The sequence below is a fragment of the Erithacus rubecula genome (assembly GCF_903797595.1).
Source record: "Erithacus rubecula genome assembly, chromosome: 4".
Classification (NCBI taxonomy): domain Eukaryota; kingdom Metazoa; phylum Chordata; class Aves; order Passeriformes; family Muscicapidae; genus Erithacus; species Erithacus rubecula.
In genome coordinates, this window is record NC_136686.1 from 12,913,647 (window position 1) to 12,928,642 (window position 14,996).

At 38.4% G+C, this 14,996-nt stretch overlaps 1 protein-coding gene across 9 annotated transcripts in view; it reads right to left on the bottom strand.

Annotated features, from left to right (window-relative positions):
- Positions 1 to 14,996, bottom strand: part of SOX5 (SRY-box transcription factor 5) — a 607,966-nt gene that overhangs the window by 424,196 nt on the left and 168,774 nt on the right. The window contains exon 1 of one of the 9 annotated variants that reach the window (XM_079305092.1): positions 5,295 to 5,404. The exons of 3 other annotated variants lie outside the window; for them this stretch is intronic. In XM_079305092.1, the coding sequence (XP_079161218.1) occupies positions 5,295 to 5,296 (2 nt within the window). In that variant the 5' untranslated portion in view covers positions 5,297 to 5,404. Of the gene's footprint in view, positions 1 to 5,294; positions 5,405 to 14,996 lie in introns of those variants that run through there. 5 more of the 9 variants (XM_079305087.1, XM_079305091.1, XM_079305076.1 and 2 more) reach the window with 5 other exon arrangements.

The window sequence follows — 14,996 nt, forward strand, 5'->3', positions numbered from 1 at the left end:
AAAAGGGATGGCCATTTGACTCGTGTTCCTAACCCTGGCAGTTGGTCCAGATTCTGAAGAGCCCAAGCTCTGCTGTGCATTTGGATATATCAGAAACACACAGCCTTCCTCATGGTAACTGGCAGCAGTATTTCAGGGCAATGGCTCAGACAAACTGGAAAGCTCTAACTGCACTTACGGCAGCAGCAACAACCAACACCAAACCTGAAATTCCTTTTACTAACGTTGCACTTGATTTCAAGTGCAATGTGTGAAATTATTTTGTTCGCTCTTACTGATCATTTCTCCATTCTCTTTCGTGCCCAGCATTAGGTGCTCCCTGTACCATAATAGTAACCTCTACAGAAATTCTGAGCTGCTCTATGGTGAGTTTATGTGGCAATAACCAGCACAAATCACCCAGATAATTCTGGTAGATCTTGTTTCGTCTTTGAAGAAGCCACAGTCAAAACCCACTTTGGAGCTACAAAGCACAGGCACTAAAACCTGAGGTTCTCCTTCTGGAGAAGCTGAAGAGAAAACATACACTTAATAAGCCCCTGATACAAGTTATGTATTATATTATGCCCTGTATGATTGAACAGGGCAACCATGGTTTGGTCTCTCCATTGCCACCAAGACTTCCACATGGAAAAGGCATCTCCTCACAACTTTATGATAACAAAGTTAATTTGTTTAATTAATTCACTCTATTTTTATATATGTTTGCTTACTCATATGGCCCCATTCATCTGTTTAACGTATTTGTCTTTAAAGGGATCAAAATTCTAAAAGTTAGAAACTATTACTTTTTTCACATGACCAAACACCAAAAATACTACTTTAGAACAGAAATTGGTAAATGAAGTGGTCTCTTTCCTTGGTCGAACAAATATCTGACAAGAATCAGAAAAGGAGGCAAAAACTTTTCAAAGTAACGTCATTATATTGGCCAAGAAGAGACAGCAGGATTATCCACTGCATCAAGCCTGAATTTTAGAGAAGCTCAACACAGAACTGACATTTGCTGGAATATCAACTAACTTTCAAAAGATGCCTAAATAAAACAATGAAAAATGTTTACTACCTGATGTTCTGAGGTATCCACAACACCTTCAGGAGAAGACTTAACTCATAACCTCAGAAAAACAGCCCAGATGCACACTGTCTCCTGGTATGCTGGACCGACATCTCCCAGAGGGAAGCAACATTATTGAACAAGCATAGAGAGCAGACAAATAAGCTCAACTTTTTCTTTTTTCTGAAATAAAGAGCATTTCTCATTTCAGAAAAACTGAACAAGAAGTGAACATCCACACACAGCCTCAAAGCCAAAGGAAATTAAAGACTTCCAAAAACTCTGCACTTCAGCTGGCGTAGACACACCAGGGACAATCAGATCCTGCAGACCAAGACTGGGAACAGCAAGGAGACTTATCATAGGGTAGCACAAATTAAATACTTGAGTTTTTAACTGCTGATTCACTTACTTCCAACTATCTAAAGAAAGAAAGAAAACTATGTACCTAAAAAAAGTGTACCATATGCAGGGCACACATATATATAAAGCCCAAACTTGTTCATAGGAGAATGGCAGAGGAATCATGTATCATCAGGGCCAATTTGTCTTTTTAATTGCAAACACTTTGTGTTTGGAAAAAGTCTTTCTAAAAAGCAAGCAAAAACATTACCAGAAGAGTGACCAGGAGCATTTGGACCTAAACTAAAGAGGTAAAAAGAATCCAGCCATGCACACAGACAATTTGCTCACAGAGGAAGCAGTAACAAGCAGATAAACCACTGGGTTCTAACTTCAGATCCCAAGCAGATGGAGCCAAGGCATTTCTAGGTTTACAGAATTTTCCAAGAATCTAGGGCCACTTCTCATTCTCAATATGCTGGCTTTCCTCACTGCTTTTAGGAAGAGTTAACATTTGATCAGTTGGCTCTTTCTTGAAGCTACTTGATTTTCACTGCTTGCAATTTTTAGGCAAGAAGATGGCTACCCACCCTACTTATGATACCAAACCCATAAAGATTATTTTAAAGAATCTAGTCTTGGTTGCATTTAATATTTTTTGTAAAGAGAGAAACAAACCTGTAGTTTCTGTTTGTCAGAGCAGGCAGAAAGGACATTTCACACATGTTTTTGGTGCCCTCAGCTTCTTGAGTTATTTCTTGTTTCATCCCATTTTCATGGATATATGGACAATGCGTATGATTTTAACTTGTGTTGTCTGGGAATATTTATCCACTGATTCTCAGTCACCTGAGGAACTGCTGGGTACAAAATGAAAGCACAAAATAGAATCATATCCTACGTCTCTTCAGTGCCATTAAAACATCCTAATTCTTTCTTAGGCAACAGTCCTTACAGTTGACATAACAGTAAGCAAACTCCATATGAACACTCCAATAAAGCATCACATTATCTTTTGGACCTGCTCTTTCAAAACAAATATGACACTCTTTAGACCTGATGCATCCAACAATCAGAGGTACCTATCCACAAGCCATTCCTGCAAACAAGACTCAGTCTTGGCTTTTTACAAAAACTAGCACAAAAAATCCCAAAACTAAAGCCATCAATGCAAGTAAGAGATTCAGATCTCAAAGTTCAGGATGACACAGAAAACAAATGATGTGCAAGAACGGGAGCTTCCTCCTCACACCCACACTCAGAACTGCATGCAAATATTGTGAGCTTGTAGACTACCAATTTAGCAGCTGGTTTCATTTTGAGACCTTTCTGGAAGGGAAGTAATACAGTAACAACAATTCCTCCCAACCCACTTCCCATTATCACCACACAAACAGACTTAAATTCTCAGGTTGACCAAAACTGTATCTGCAACAGAAAAATGGGATTATAATTAAAATTTGCCCAAGAAAATTTAATTATTTGCCAACTAAAGGTATAATCTGAGGCAAGAATACAACCTCAGATAAACTGTTTTTCCTTATTTCATAGAGATGTTCTCTCCAGCCTACACTAGGTGTACAAACTGCAGACCAGAGATCTAATATCCAAACTTTACCACATTTATGTGGAGGAGGTTTCTGCAACTCTACTGATACTCAACTCTTTCTCATCAAAATCATATGGAGAGATAAGTCATAAAAATTCCTACTTTATTTGGAAAAAGGTTGACTAATTTATTTTTAATTACTTTAAGACAAGCTATGCATAAAAAAAAAATACCAACGTTCCCACTTTTTCAATCTCTGGCTGCTTTTCCTTTTTACCAGGAAGACAATTTCTGTCACATGGTTCAAATTTTTTTATACATTGATTTTTATTTTTTTTTAATTATTATGTTAAATTAAACTGCAGTAATAAGCAAGGCTGCATCTCTCTCTAAGTATGTAAATAAGTTTGTATATACACAAACATGCTGCATTCGACAGTTGTCTTCTCCACCTTTTCCATGTCATTTGTTACCACTCTTACTGCAACATCTTTGTAGTGGGATCCCTATCTTTCTATTCCTACCTGCACTTACAGTTCAAATTTCATCAGAGTTTAGAGTAACATAATGTTTATATGCGAAGGAACTATAATAAGAAATCACTCACTATTCCTATTGTGTGGAAATGCACACCTACAAAACTTAAAAGCAGCATATGAAAAAAAATTATAAATAATATTTGAAAGTCTAATGCATCATGATCAAAGGCAGAAACAGAAAGGTGGAAACAGAAGTTGAGCCTAAAGAATTTTCTGCAGCCTGCCATGCTTTAACTAGCAGTTCCTGCAGACAACTAAACTTAAAAAAAAAAGCACAGAAACAGAGCATTAATAGTAAACACATGACCCAGTACGGATAGGGAGACAGCCTGATACATTACACTAGTTTGCCTGGAGATGACATAACTTCATGGCAGAAAACAGATGTCAATATATGGGTTTGAAAACTGCAAAAAACCAATAAAGCACTGGCAAATAACAAAACCAAACCAACCCAAATATCCAAACACAGAAGATAAATTTTTCCAAGCTAAACATGTCCAGCTTGTCAGAGGTCAATTAGTAACATACACTGAAAATACAGATACTGTATTCTCAGACAAAAGAATTTGCAACCAAATTTGTATTTACAATACTGGTGAGTCTTCTCAGTTTATTTCATATTATAAAATTATTTATGCTCTTATCAGCCACAAACTTATTTCGATCTGTGAGTTTGAGCCAAACTTGCTCCACGTGCCTTCAAACTCTCAGTCATGGGAGTTCATGGGATTTTTCCCATGATGTGTTGCTTGAAGCCTTCTCTGAAAAGCAGTGTACAGGGTGTGTGGATGAGTAAGGGAGGTATTTATTGTCCCACAGAGCCTATTATCCCAATATCAGACAGAGCATGACAGGTGAACCCAGCAGGGAATTTCAAACAGGGCAACACTTAGTGCTATTTACATCTTTGGGGCCTCTGAATATTTCAATTTAAATACATTCTCACAAATTAAGAGGAGGGGGAAGAAAATCCAAGATTTTGACTATAGTGTGCCACAGAGAAAAGACAGAGAAGCAGAAACAAATCAGTCCCTCCCTATTTGGGTAAGCTGTGTCTTTTAAGACAGTCGTAGTACTGCAGTTGCACACAGCCACATCTTCAGTTTCAATAGCTCTGCCTCTGTAAGAGCCCAGGAAAGGCAGCAGGACAATTTATATAATTGACTGCATCAGTAGCCATACCTGTTATTAAGACTACTTCATACAACTACCTGCAGTTGTTCAAAACCCTGCCAGTATTTTCCCATTTTGGCTGATTTATCTCCGATGCATGACTGCCTCAGGCTGTGCGCTTTGGAAATGGGACAACTTCTCCCAGGGTACAGAATATTACACTGAAAATTCTTTGAGCTCCTCCTCTGAAAAACACTTCGGTGCTTCGAGCTTCAGAGGAACGTTTGAAACCTAGCAGCCTGGCTGTGGCTTTTGTTCCCATGAAAAGCCTTTTGTCCCTAGATGTGCCTCAAGTGAGCCCTTAGGAACTGTCTTTGCAAACTGCAGTTGCCCAATGAGTAGTGCTTGACTTTCCAACGTTGTTGTTGTACTTCAGCATGGCTTTTATATGAAAGCAAGCGTTGTATCTTGCTTATACTGTATTTCACCTTCACCCCATTAAAAACCACGCAGAACAGGAAATGAGAGTAAAGTAATCAAATAAGGCTTCAAAGACCATAATGCAGTGAAGTTACAGATAGCACACAAGTCCTTTAGCAAAACATTTCTTGAAATAATGCAAACACCAGCCCAGCTGTCCACACAGCACAGCTGTTACCTCAAACTGGGCAACTTTTTCTAAGTAGCTCACATGCTCTGCCACCTCTTACAACACCTTGTTACTACCCAGTCTTTCCTACATTTCTCCTCAAGCCACTCTCCTGCCGCAGGGAAGCTTTTCTGCCCCTGTTTCAGGTCAGGAGCCAGCAAAGTGAAGCCTTTGCCTCTAATTACACAAAAAGACTGTGAAGGATCAAGGAACTCAACCGGACTGGACCAGCCTTGTCTGCCAGAGTGGAGCCAACATGCTGCTAATTCACATCAGCACTTCTAGAAATGCCTCCCTGGCAAGGAAGAAAACACACCTCTTACCTGCCAAGACTCCCAGCCTAAATTCTCAACTCCTTTTTATTTTCTTCTGCTTCCAACTGCTGATGGCAGCAAGGTGAAAGAAAAGGAAAAAAAGTATCAAAGGATGAGTCACAACTATCTCTTTCAAAACCCTTGTTATAGTCACTACAACTGTCCTCAACAAAAATTTCAGGGAAGTGGGGTTTCTCTACTATGTTTTCTACTCAAGCTCATAGCAAAGCTGCCCGTAAAATATGAGATGCTGAACCTGAGACCAAGACCTGTGGCACAAGGAGGAAATTGAGTTATCATTAAAGGAAAACTAAACTGAGAGAAGCAATTCGTATTAAGGAAAATATGGGGATTAGGATTCCAGTACAGCAAGGTGCTTATTCACAAAACTGTAGGAATGCATGTAACTAATTAATCAGACCACAAATTCACACAGAGCCCTTCAGGAGCTGCAGAGGGGGAAAAGGAGGGAGGGACAAGCGGGAAAATGAATCCCAGTAAGCTGAAATCAATAGTTAGACTGACAGTGGACTTTGGGTCATACCCAAAGTGGCAGAAGAAAGAAAGATGCAGCAGGAACAGGGAAAATAAATGAGGGAGCAGATTAATAAGTGAAATAAATATTATTAATAGTACAATTTAAGAATAGTTGAGGAATTGCAAGGGGGGGCAGGGACAGATTTTGCTCTTCAGGCTCGCAAATGGTAGCTTCCTCTATTGAAATCAGTGGAGTAGTTTTAGATTTAAATCAGTATAACTAAGAACAAAATCAAATTAAGGAGTACAGAGTAACTAGATAAAAATCAAGCATTATTGAGCGTTCCAACACTGGGAGGCACTCAGATACTATAGTGCTGAAGGCCATATTACTAGATTGATTAAATGTTTGATCCATCAGTTGGAGATTTATCCAACATGGGGAGAAAACAGAGAGCTCTGGCTCTAGTCTACTAATCAGCTATTATTTAGATTTTCTGTATGCTATAAACATAAAAAGGAGATGCTTTATAGAATTTGCAATAATAGCTCAGTTATTCCTACTCCTGAGACTAGTTCTAACAGATTTCTTCAATATTTTAAAGGTGGTTTGTAAAATTATTTTGAAACAAAATCCCAGGACTTACTTTCATGCTTTCATTTAGATCCTCTCTCTTTTAAGTCTTAAAGACTGATATCAAACACTACAGAAACTAAACTCTGAGCCATTTATTCTATATTTTATTGCATGCACTATGTTTCTATTTCTATTTTTCTTGGACAAACAAGGGAGAGTTCCTCTACACTTCATTGCCAGGCTCATTGGGAGTTTTCATGTGACAGCCTGAAAGTAGCAGGTTCTTTTCAACAGTTTCATGCTCCCACGAACATAGACTAGTTTCTTTCAGACAGCTACTTTCATTAATGCGCTGCCATTTCTTATGTCACTCTCTGTCTCTGTTCTAAAACCACAAAACTTAATAAAAATTAAAGCTCCAACTCAAGATAATTTTTCTTTGATTTACTCCTAATTTCCCTCTAAAAGCACTGCAATGATGATATTGTACCTAAGTCCTTACCATTGGGACTTCGAATTACTTGAACATAATCAGTTTTATTACAAAAATTAAAAAAATTATTCCAGACTGTCCTTCATTTCCATGCTGACACATTTCCACCAATGTGTAACAATGCCAGTCATGCTTTTGTGACATCTGTCACCAATACCTACACACAATTTTTTCACTTTTACTAGATGGCCTACAGGCACAGAGAAGGGAACTACTGGTAACCTGAGGAAATCTATTTAATCTCAAATTGTAGAGATTTATGTTTAAATAAGTGAAACATGGTTCCATCTATCTTCTGCTCCCACAGGTAGACTTTGATTAGTAATTACTAGTTAATTCCTTAAATTCAAACTAATAATGAGACCATTAAAAAAGAGACAATCTAAACTTTTTTCTTTTGAGTAATGTCTTAAAATATAAAAAAAACCCCAAAAAAACCAAGTCTCAATAAGAAAGAATACCGATTTCCTCCCAGAGAAGATGATGTCCTTGGCTGGATTCTAGTCTAGTAGGATCTATCTGGACCTTTCAAAATGTGCGACAACTTTAACCAGAACAGGAGGGAGTTTTACCATAAAGCTGGGAAGCCTTAAGTGAAAAGCTACAACTTCCCATATGGAAGGTCATTTTGTCTTTCTTATATGAGCATTTTTAACAGTCTTGTGTTGAACAGAGCAAGACACACAAGACACGGTCCAGCTTGGTGTTCTTCCATTAGTTTGTACATTTGCTGATGAGTGAAAAGACTTGGATCCTCTTTCAAGGTCTAATGCTAACAAGTGCTATTATTATCATCATCATCATCATCAACTCTACTCTTAAATACAGTTTCAGAAAGAAACAACATTTTCACAGCACTTTCCTATGAGTTACATGTAGTTTAGATTCTCAGTGCTTGGTTATAGTGATGTCATAAAGGTATGATTCAAAACACTGTGGAATTTCAGAAGGTCCACCTTTATTGGAGAGTGTTTGCTCAATGTTGCTCAGAGATCAGACTCTTAACTATATTACAACAAATTTATTGGTGATTACAGATTAGCAAGAAGGCCATCAGTGCATGTATGATCAAAAATTAGAGCTCAGGGTCTTGGGTGTTGCACCATTTGTACTTGAGACTGTCATCTGCTACATAGAGGAAATGGAGCAGAAAACTTGTCTCTAAGTTACTATTTCCTTCTCTTCCACCTCGCAAAAATAACTTGAAGACATTGTGAAAGCTTACAGTAAGACCCATGCAAAACTTTTGCCACAAAATGTAAAAAATCCCTCATGCTTCATTACAAATCTGAAAAACAAGACAGTCTCTGCAAACAACTTTCACACAATCATTATGAGTGTTAAAACAGAAACTAAAGAAAATCTCATATATTGAGAAAGAACTATTGTTTTAAAACAAAATTATTCGAAGTAGACAATTTTCATATATTGCAGCCAAAAGGTAGGGATTAATATTTTCAGAAACTGAAAACCATCTCAGTGGACAAGGACTCTGGCAAACCAGCAAAAAAAAGCAGTTTATACATAGTTTTTCATATTCCTAAATTTATTTTAATAGCAGTAAGTCTTTATTTTCAGATGCAAGCAACTTGCCTCAGCAGTTGAAAACACTTTATAATTCAAGAGTATTTCAGGGGTTCTGGAAGTATTTCAGAATTAGACTATAATTTATTAAACATTAGAAAAGAAACAACACAAAGCAAGTGAGCTATTACCCATCCAAAACAAAACAAGCAAAAAAAAAGCATTTGCATTCCTGGCTCTGTTTCTGTGGTCAGCAATGAAATTAGTCCCATCACTGCAGTGATTCCCTTCCCAAACAACTCTGTGATTCTCATTTTTATGTTTTTGAAGTCCTTTATAACACCCTCTAAAAGGCAGGGGCTGTGTCCATGCCTCTTGTCTGTGGAGTGCCAGATGCAGCAGAACTTTCCCCATTCCACCTGCAGATCCAGGGCAGTCTTCCCTGAGGTGCTATAGGAGAATGCATTAACATCTGTCATGCTTTCACCTTCTTGAGGTGAAATAATAATGTGTATTTAAGGACTGAAAGTACAAAGCTGGATGCATGGAATCATAGAATCATTTAGGCTGGAAAACACCCTTAAGGTTAACGATTGGATTCAACACGCTATCTCTGCCAATCCACCACTAAATCCTGTCCTTAAGAGCCATGTCTACACATCCTGTGAGTGCCTCAGTGGATGGTGACTTGAACACTTCCCTGGGCACCCTGTTACAGCGCTTGACAGCCCTTTTGGTGGAAAAACTTAATCATGGAAAAGCCTGGATGAGCAGCACAAGAGACATAAACTGCACTGCTCACCTCAGTGAAGTGTCAACATGGAGAACCCAAAAATGACTGTAACAGCGTTGAATTTTTAAACTGTTTCAAGACTTATATATGGAAAGAGAACCGGTCGTACAAAACACTATCTGACTTCTCACTCTGATGTTGCAGGCATTTGTTTAGCCTCTCCCCATCTAACAAAAAAAACATTCTCCTAGTGTAACATTGCACAACAACCACCCAAACAAGACAGGGAGGAATTTAAACCCCTCAACAGACTACTAACATAACATTCCACTTAAGCAACCAGCACAAGTGCCACTTCAGAAGGGTATTTACACCCTTTACTACCCTCCCAGTACAGAGGAGGCACTTGTACAGAAAATTTCTTAAATCATATATGGCAGAACCACAGATAACCCATTTGAATTCTGGGTGAGCTTGGCTAATGAATTCAAATGAGAGCAGAAGCAAGCTGCAGACTGCCAGATTTTTAATTTCCTCATATTTTCTAGTAATGCTATAATTGTATTTAATGTTTTACTTTGTTGTGCATTTTATTGTTGAGACTTTAACATCATCTGGGATCCCTTTGGGATATACTGCACTATTAAATTGTTATTATCAAATAACAATCACTGGCCATTTAAATTATACAATAGCTACCTGATTATACTTATCCAAGTTAAAGGTCTAATAAAAAGTGATTATATATAATCTAAATTAAAGATATGATTTGTCAGTTCAAAGAATCCAAAGTTTCCTCACATCAGATATGCAAATGCCCTGCAACACCTGAAACTTGATCCTGCAGTATTGAAATCAGGACTTCAGCTGCTGCTTTCAATGGAAACTCTTGGCAGACAGTTAAACACCTTAACAATTTAATTTTTCTGAAGCAGCAAAATTCAGATTTATTTTGTTTCCCACAGTCATTTGAGAGAGTATTCATCTGTGCCTCTAGTATTGATCCTGCAGTGTCTATAACAGTTATTTTGGCTGTACCATCAGCCATATATATATTGTAAATCTGAGAAATTATTTTCACACAACACAGAGATCTCTGAGCTTACACTCAAGGAGTATAAACTTGGTGTTTGTCCTCACAACTGGGCATAGTGTGGAACACAAAATCAACTAACCTTTCCTCTCTGTGGTCAGAAGTTCTGACCTGCTCCTATGATACATCCACAGGGACTCAGCATCCAAAATATTTACTTGTAGTCTTGTGCATGAAATAGTCCATGCATCCATATGAGATATTTTAGGATGCTCCAGATTCTGAAAGCACTGTTGTCAGTCACGCCTCAAAATCCCCAAATCCTGCAATCAACAATAAGGTACTGTACCATTTTATCCAAAAATTCTTTTAGAAAATTATTTACTTGACTTGAAACTGCTACAAATAACAGACTTCAAATCTACTGAGGAAGAACTACTTGAGCTGAAAGTCCAACATGACTCTTGGATTTAAGGTTAAGAGAAAAACTTTATTTTTGTTCTCTCCTAATAAATGCCACAAGACTGGGGCATGGGGTGTGGGTAGAAACAGGTCTTTCCTCGCTGACCTCTGCCTGATGTCTCATGAGGTTACCTAGAGCAGAGGCTGAACAGTGTTAAAGGAATAAAGTAGGTATTTATTAAAAAGGCCTCCACAGGATACACCCTGGACAGTACAAGAGCCTGGACAAGGCTGTACACAAGATGGATGACAGGTCACAAGTTTGCACAGTTTGATAAGTTTTCGGCCATTTGCATATTGGGTTTAATTGTTCCAATTACAGCTTCAGGTCATAAAGTCCCATACTCTCAGATTGCTCTCCTCAACTGCTTTTGTTTATGCTTTTGGGCCTAAAGCAGCAATGGTGTCCTTGGTTCTTGGGCTGGAAAAGGATTGTTTTGTTTAACTAAACTGTGAGGAGAACTTGCTAACACTCTATATAAAGTTCAAAGTTATATACTAATGCAGTACAGAATCTAGAAAATATGGTGTTGCAGCAGACCTCTCATTAGGGGTTGAAGTGAGCCAAGACACGAACTCTCATTCAACAACATGAAAAGGGTCCCAGTTTATTCCTCTTTACAGCTTTGCCATCCTGACTCTGACAACAGCAAGCTCCTACTGCAGGGTCCAACTGCAAACTCTGACTGCTGGCTATTTCCTGCTGGACTATGACTGCAAGTATTGGTTTGCAGACTCTGAACACAGCTTTCACCCAGATCAACTTGGACTGCAGGCTTCAACTCTATCAGACCCAGACTGAACTCAAAGCAGATCTTTTACAGCAGCAACTCTCTAACTTGTTTCATTCCTCTTTTTGTCTCTCTGGATCATTCCTTCTCCCTCAAGACTCCTAGACCTCTTCCAGACCCTCACCACCAAGAGCCCCCTGACTAGACAGCCCATCCCTTTTATCACACCTTTATTAGTCATGGCTGCAACCCATTAAGGGCAAGGCTATTCCTCTTCTTTGGTAATTAGTACAACTGTGACTTAGCAGAGGCCAGGTCACCTGTAACTTCTTCTGCCATTCAGGCAACATGCCAAGTCACTTCCCTTGCTTTGGGTGTCTACTCTGTGGAATGAGGACAATTACATTAACCTTGGTATTGATGAAAAGCACTGTAGATGGGGCTATGTAGGGGCTACATTATATTTCAATGATAACAGGTCATCTTGGGAACCTTTTAGTGTAAGAAAAAAAAAATAATTCCAGAGCCAATGACCTGTTGTGATGACAAACCCAACTTCAATTCAACAGAATTAAGAATATAGTGGACCCAGGACCCTCCAGCAGAGATGGACAAACTGCCTTAACAGCTGTAAAAACCTAATGGAGGCTGAAACACTCTAGCTCTAAAGAGACAGGCTCAGGTGACAGTGTTCAAAATGCAGTGACCTCAGAAAAGTGATTGACATTGGTTAGGATGACCCTGGAGCTGTAACCTTGATTTCAATCAGTTCTGGATTCTTCTGAATGCTATAAAAAAAAAAATGAAATCTAAGGTTTGGTCTAAATTTCTCTCCTTTTCCTGCTTCCTCCTCAAAATATATATATATATTTTTTTTTTTTTTTAATTGGGAGTTGGTGAATTGATTCTTAAACCAAAAATTTACTAAAAAATACTACTTTCAAAACAACCCTATAAATTTCTCCCAAAGAGAGTATAAGTATTTTTGCTTTGAAGTAGATATTTTTTTAAAAAGTTCAATTTTCATGTAAAAAATAGTTCATTTTCATTTAAAATGAAAATAACTGAAGTGAGGAAAGACTACATATGCCTGAGAACTGGATGTTCATTCTTTAAGATATGGGCTAAGATCACACTGGCTGAAGATTCCCTCTCTCCAGCGATGCAAATAACAATGACATGCCACAGACTCTTCACATACACTTAACGACCTCAGTGGCATTCTGCCAATTTATACCAGCTGAGAATCTGGGACAGAAGCCCCAGCTGAAACCAGGGCTCCCTGGTAGATATACACACAAAGCTACAGACAGCCCTCACAGCACGGTTTGTAATTTAAAAGGACAGCAAAACCAAAAGATAAAAAGTAGAGATTATTATTAAAAGAGAGCATAAACATCTGTTGCAAAAACAGAGGAAAACCTGAGGAAAAGCAAGGCATGGATTTCTTGAGTTCTGAACTCCCAACTAATAACTTCCTTTCATTGAAGTCAGGATGGAAGTAGAAATTTAATAAATTAATAAAACCCTAGTACTGTAAAAGCACAGTAATGACACTCCAATGCTTCACATATATTAGCTGACTCTAATTTTAAAGTGTTACCCACTGGTCTCTCCCACTTGCTGGAGCACGCTGTCAGGGGTTCTTTGGGTGCACAATGTGGGGGATGACACCCATGTCCTGAGCCACCAGGAAACACTGCCTTTTGTTTGACACATCTCCTACAGTGTTTCAGCAGAGCACAGGGTGCAATCCATCACTCCAGCCACAACACACCCTGACACACCAGTTAGTTGGAAAGAGTTGGACAGCTAAGTCAGGAGTGATATCCTGGGATGGGAAGTCAGGCAGGTGTGGGGAGGAAAGGGAAGAAGGGCAGGAGCGGCATGAGATCCATATTGTGGTTTCACTGGAAGGACACAGCCTGTCACAAGAAATTATCATTAATTTGCACAAACAGCCCAGCTAGATTGAGACCAGCAAGCAATGATGACAAACAGCACTTGCAAGATCACATAATGAGGGGGCAAGGCTGCTTTGCTGGAGCCGCTTCACTCAATTAGTGGACAAGGCTTTTAATGCTGCTATGCACAACCAAAGCAATTTTGATTACTTAGAGCTAAGTCTCCATTTAGAGTGAGTCAGAAGCTGAAACGCCTTTTTTTTTCCCCCCCTCTTTCTTCTAATACAATTTACCTCCAGAGTATTCGAATGGTAATAGGCTGTCTGAAGGCTGGCCACGCTAGCCTCTGTTTGTGGCCAAGTGATGTTGAAATATACTTTTATAAATAAGTTCAAATAATATCTATTTTAACAAATAAAACTGATAAGAAGTTAGCAAGTAATCAACACTGTGCTAAGTAAGGGCCCAATTTTGCTCTTTTTCACTGTAATTTAACTGAACCTTTGAAAGGGGATTTTGGTAGAACAGCCAGAATTCCATGACAATACACAAAGAGCAGTAGCATTCTTGGCTTGCATCCATGCTGGGTTTACAATTACTAATGTAATTGATTCTGTTAGTGAAAGACCAAAACTAGATTACCCCCTAAATAGGAGGTAAATTTTTTTTTTACATTTAGCATAGATTTTAGTTGATATTTAGGAAGTGCAGTTTAATCCCAAGAAACTCAAAAACCTGAGCAAAGTCTGATAATATTAACAATGTTTCTGAGGTTTTTTTGCTACCTTCAGTCCAGACCTGAGTTTCCACTGTTGAAAGGGGAATTTTACAAATAACTGTGGATTAAGGAAACTTTTGCTGGGTAAAAGAATGTGCTGCTAGAAGTTTAAAAGCAGATCCTGTGAACAAGATGCTACTGTCAAACTCTCCTAACCATTGTACCTTAGGGATTCAAGTATTCACTGAGATCAGAACCTGAATTTAAATTAAATATGATTCAGAACAAGGATCTGTGTGTGCACTGTACACTCATATCTACCCTAACCAGTGGTACATCAGGATCTCCTTATCAATCTTTTTAGCCCAAGTTCTGGACAAGAACTTACATATTCCCTGGCACTAGGAGTGGACCCCAAATACCTGTTTGCACAGGGAATAGTCTGCTCACACACCTACAGAATTATCCTATTTCTCCTTCCATCAACATGTATGCATGATTGTATGTATAGATGGACTAAGAACAGCATGCAAAACAAAGAAAAATTTCATCCAAGACCTTTCTTTAGTTTAGGAAGGAAGAACGTAAGAACATGAGTAAGTGTGTGCAGCCCTTATCACTAGACTGTACAGTTAATGAGTCTTCTCAGAAATCTCAAATCAGAATGTTTGAGATGTGTTTGAGAAAAAATCACTTTGCTTCATTTGTATTGAAATGAATAATTTTGATGTTCAGAATTTTATTTTCATCTTTACTTTGGCTGAAATTACTTATCAGA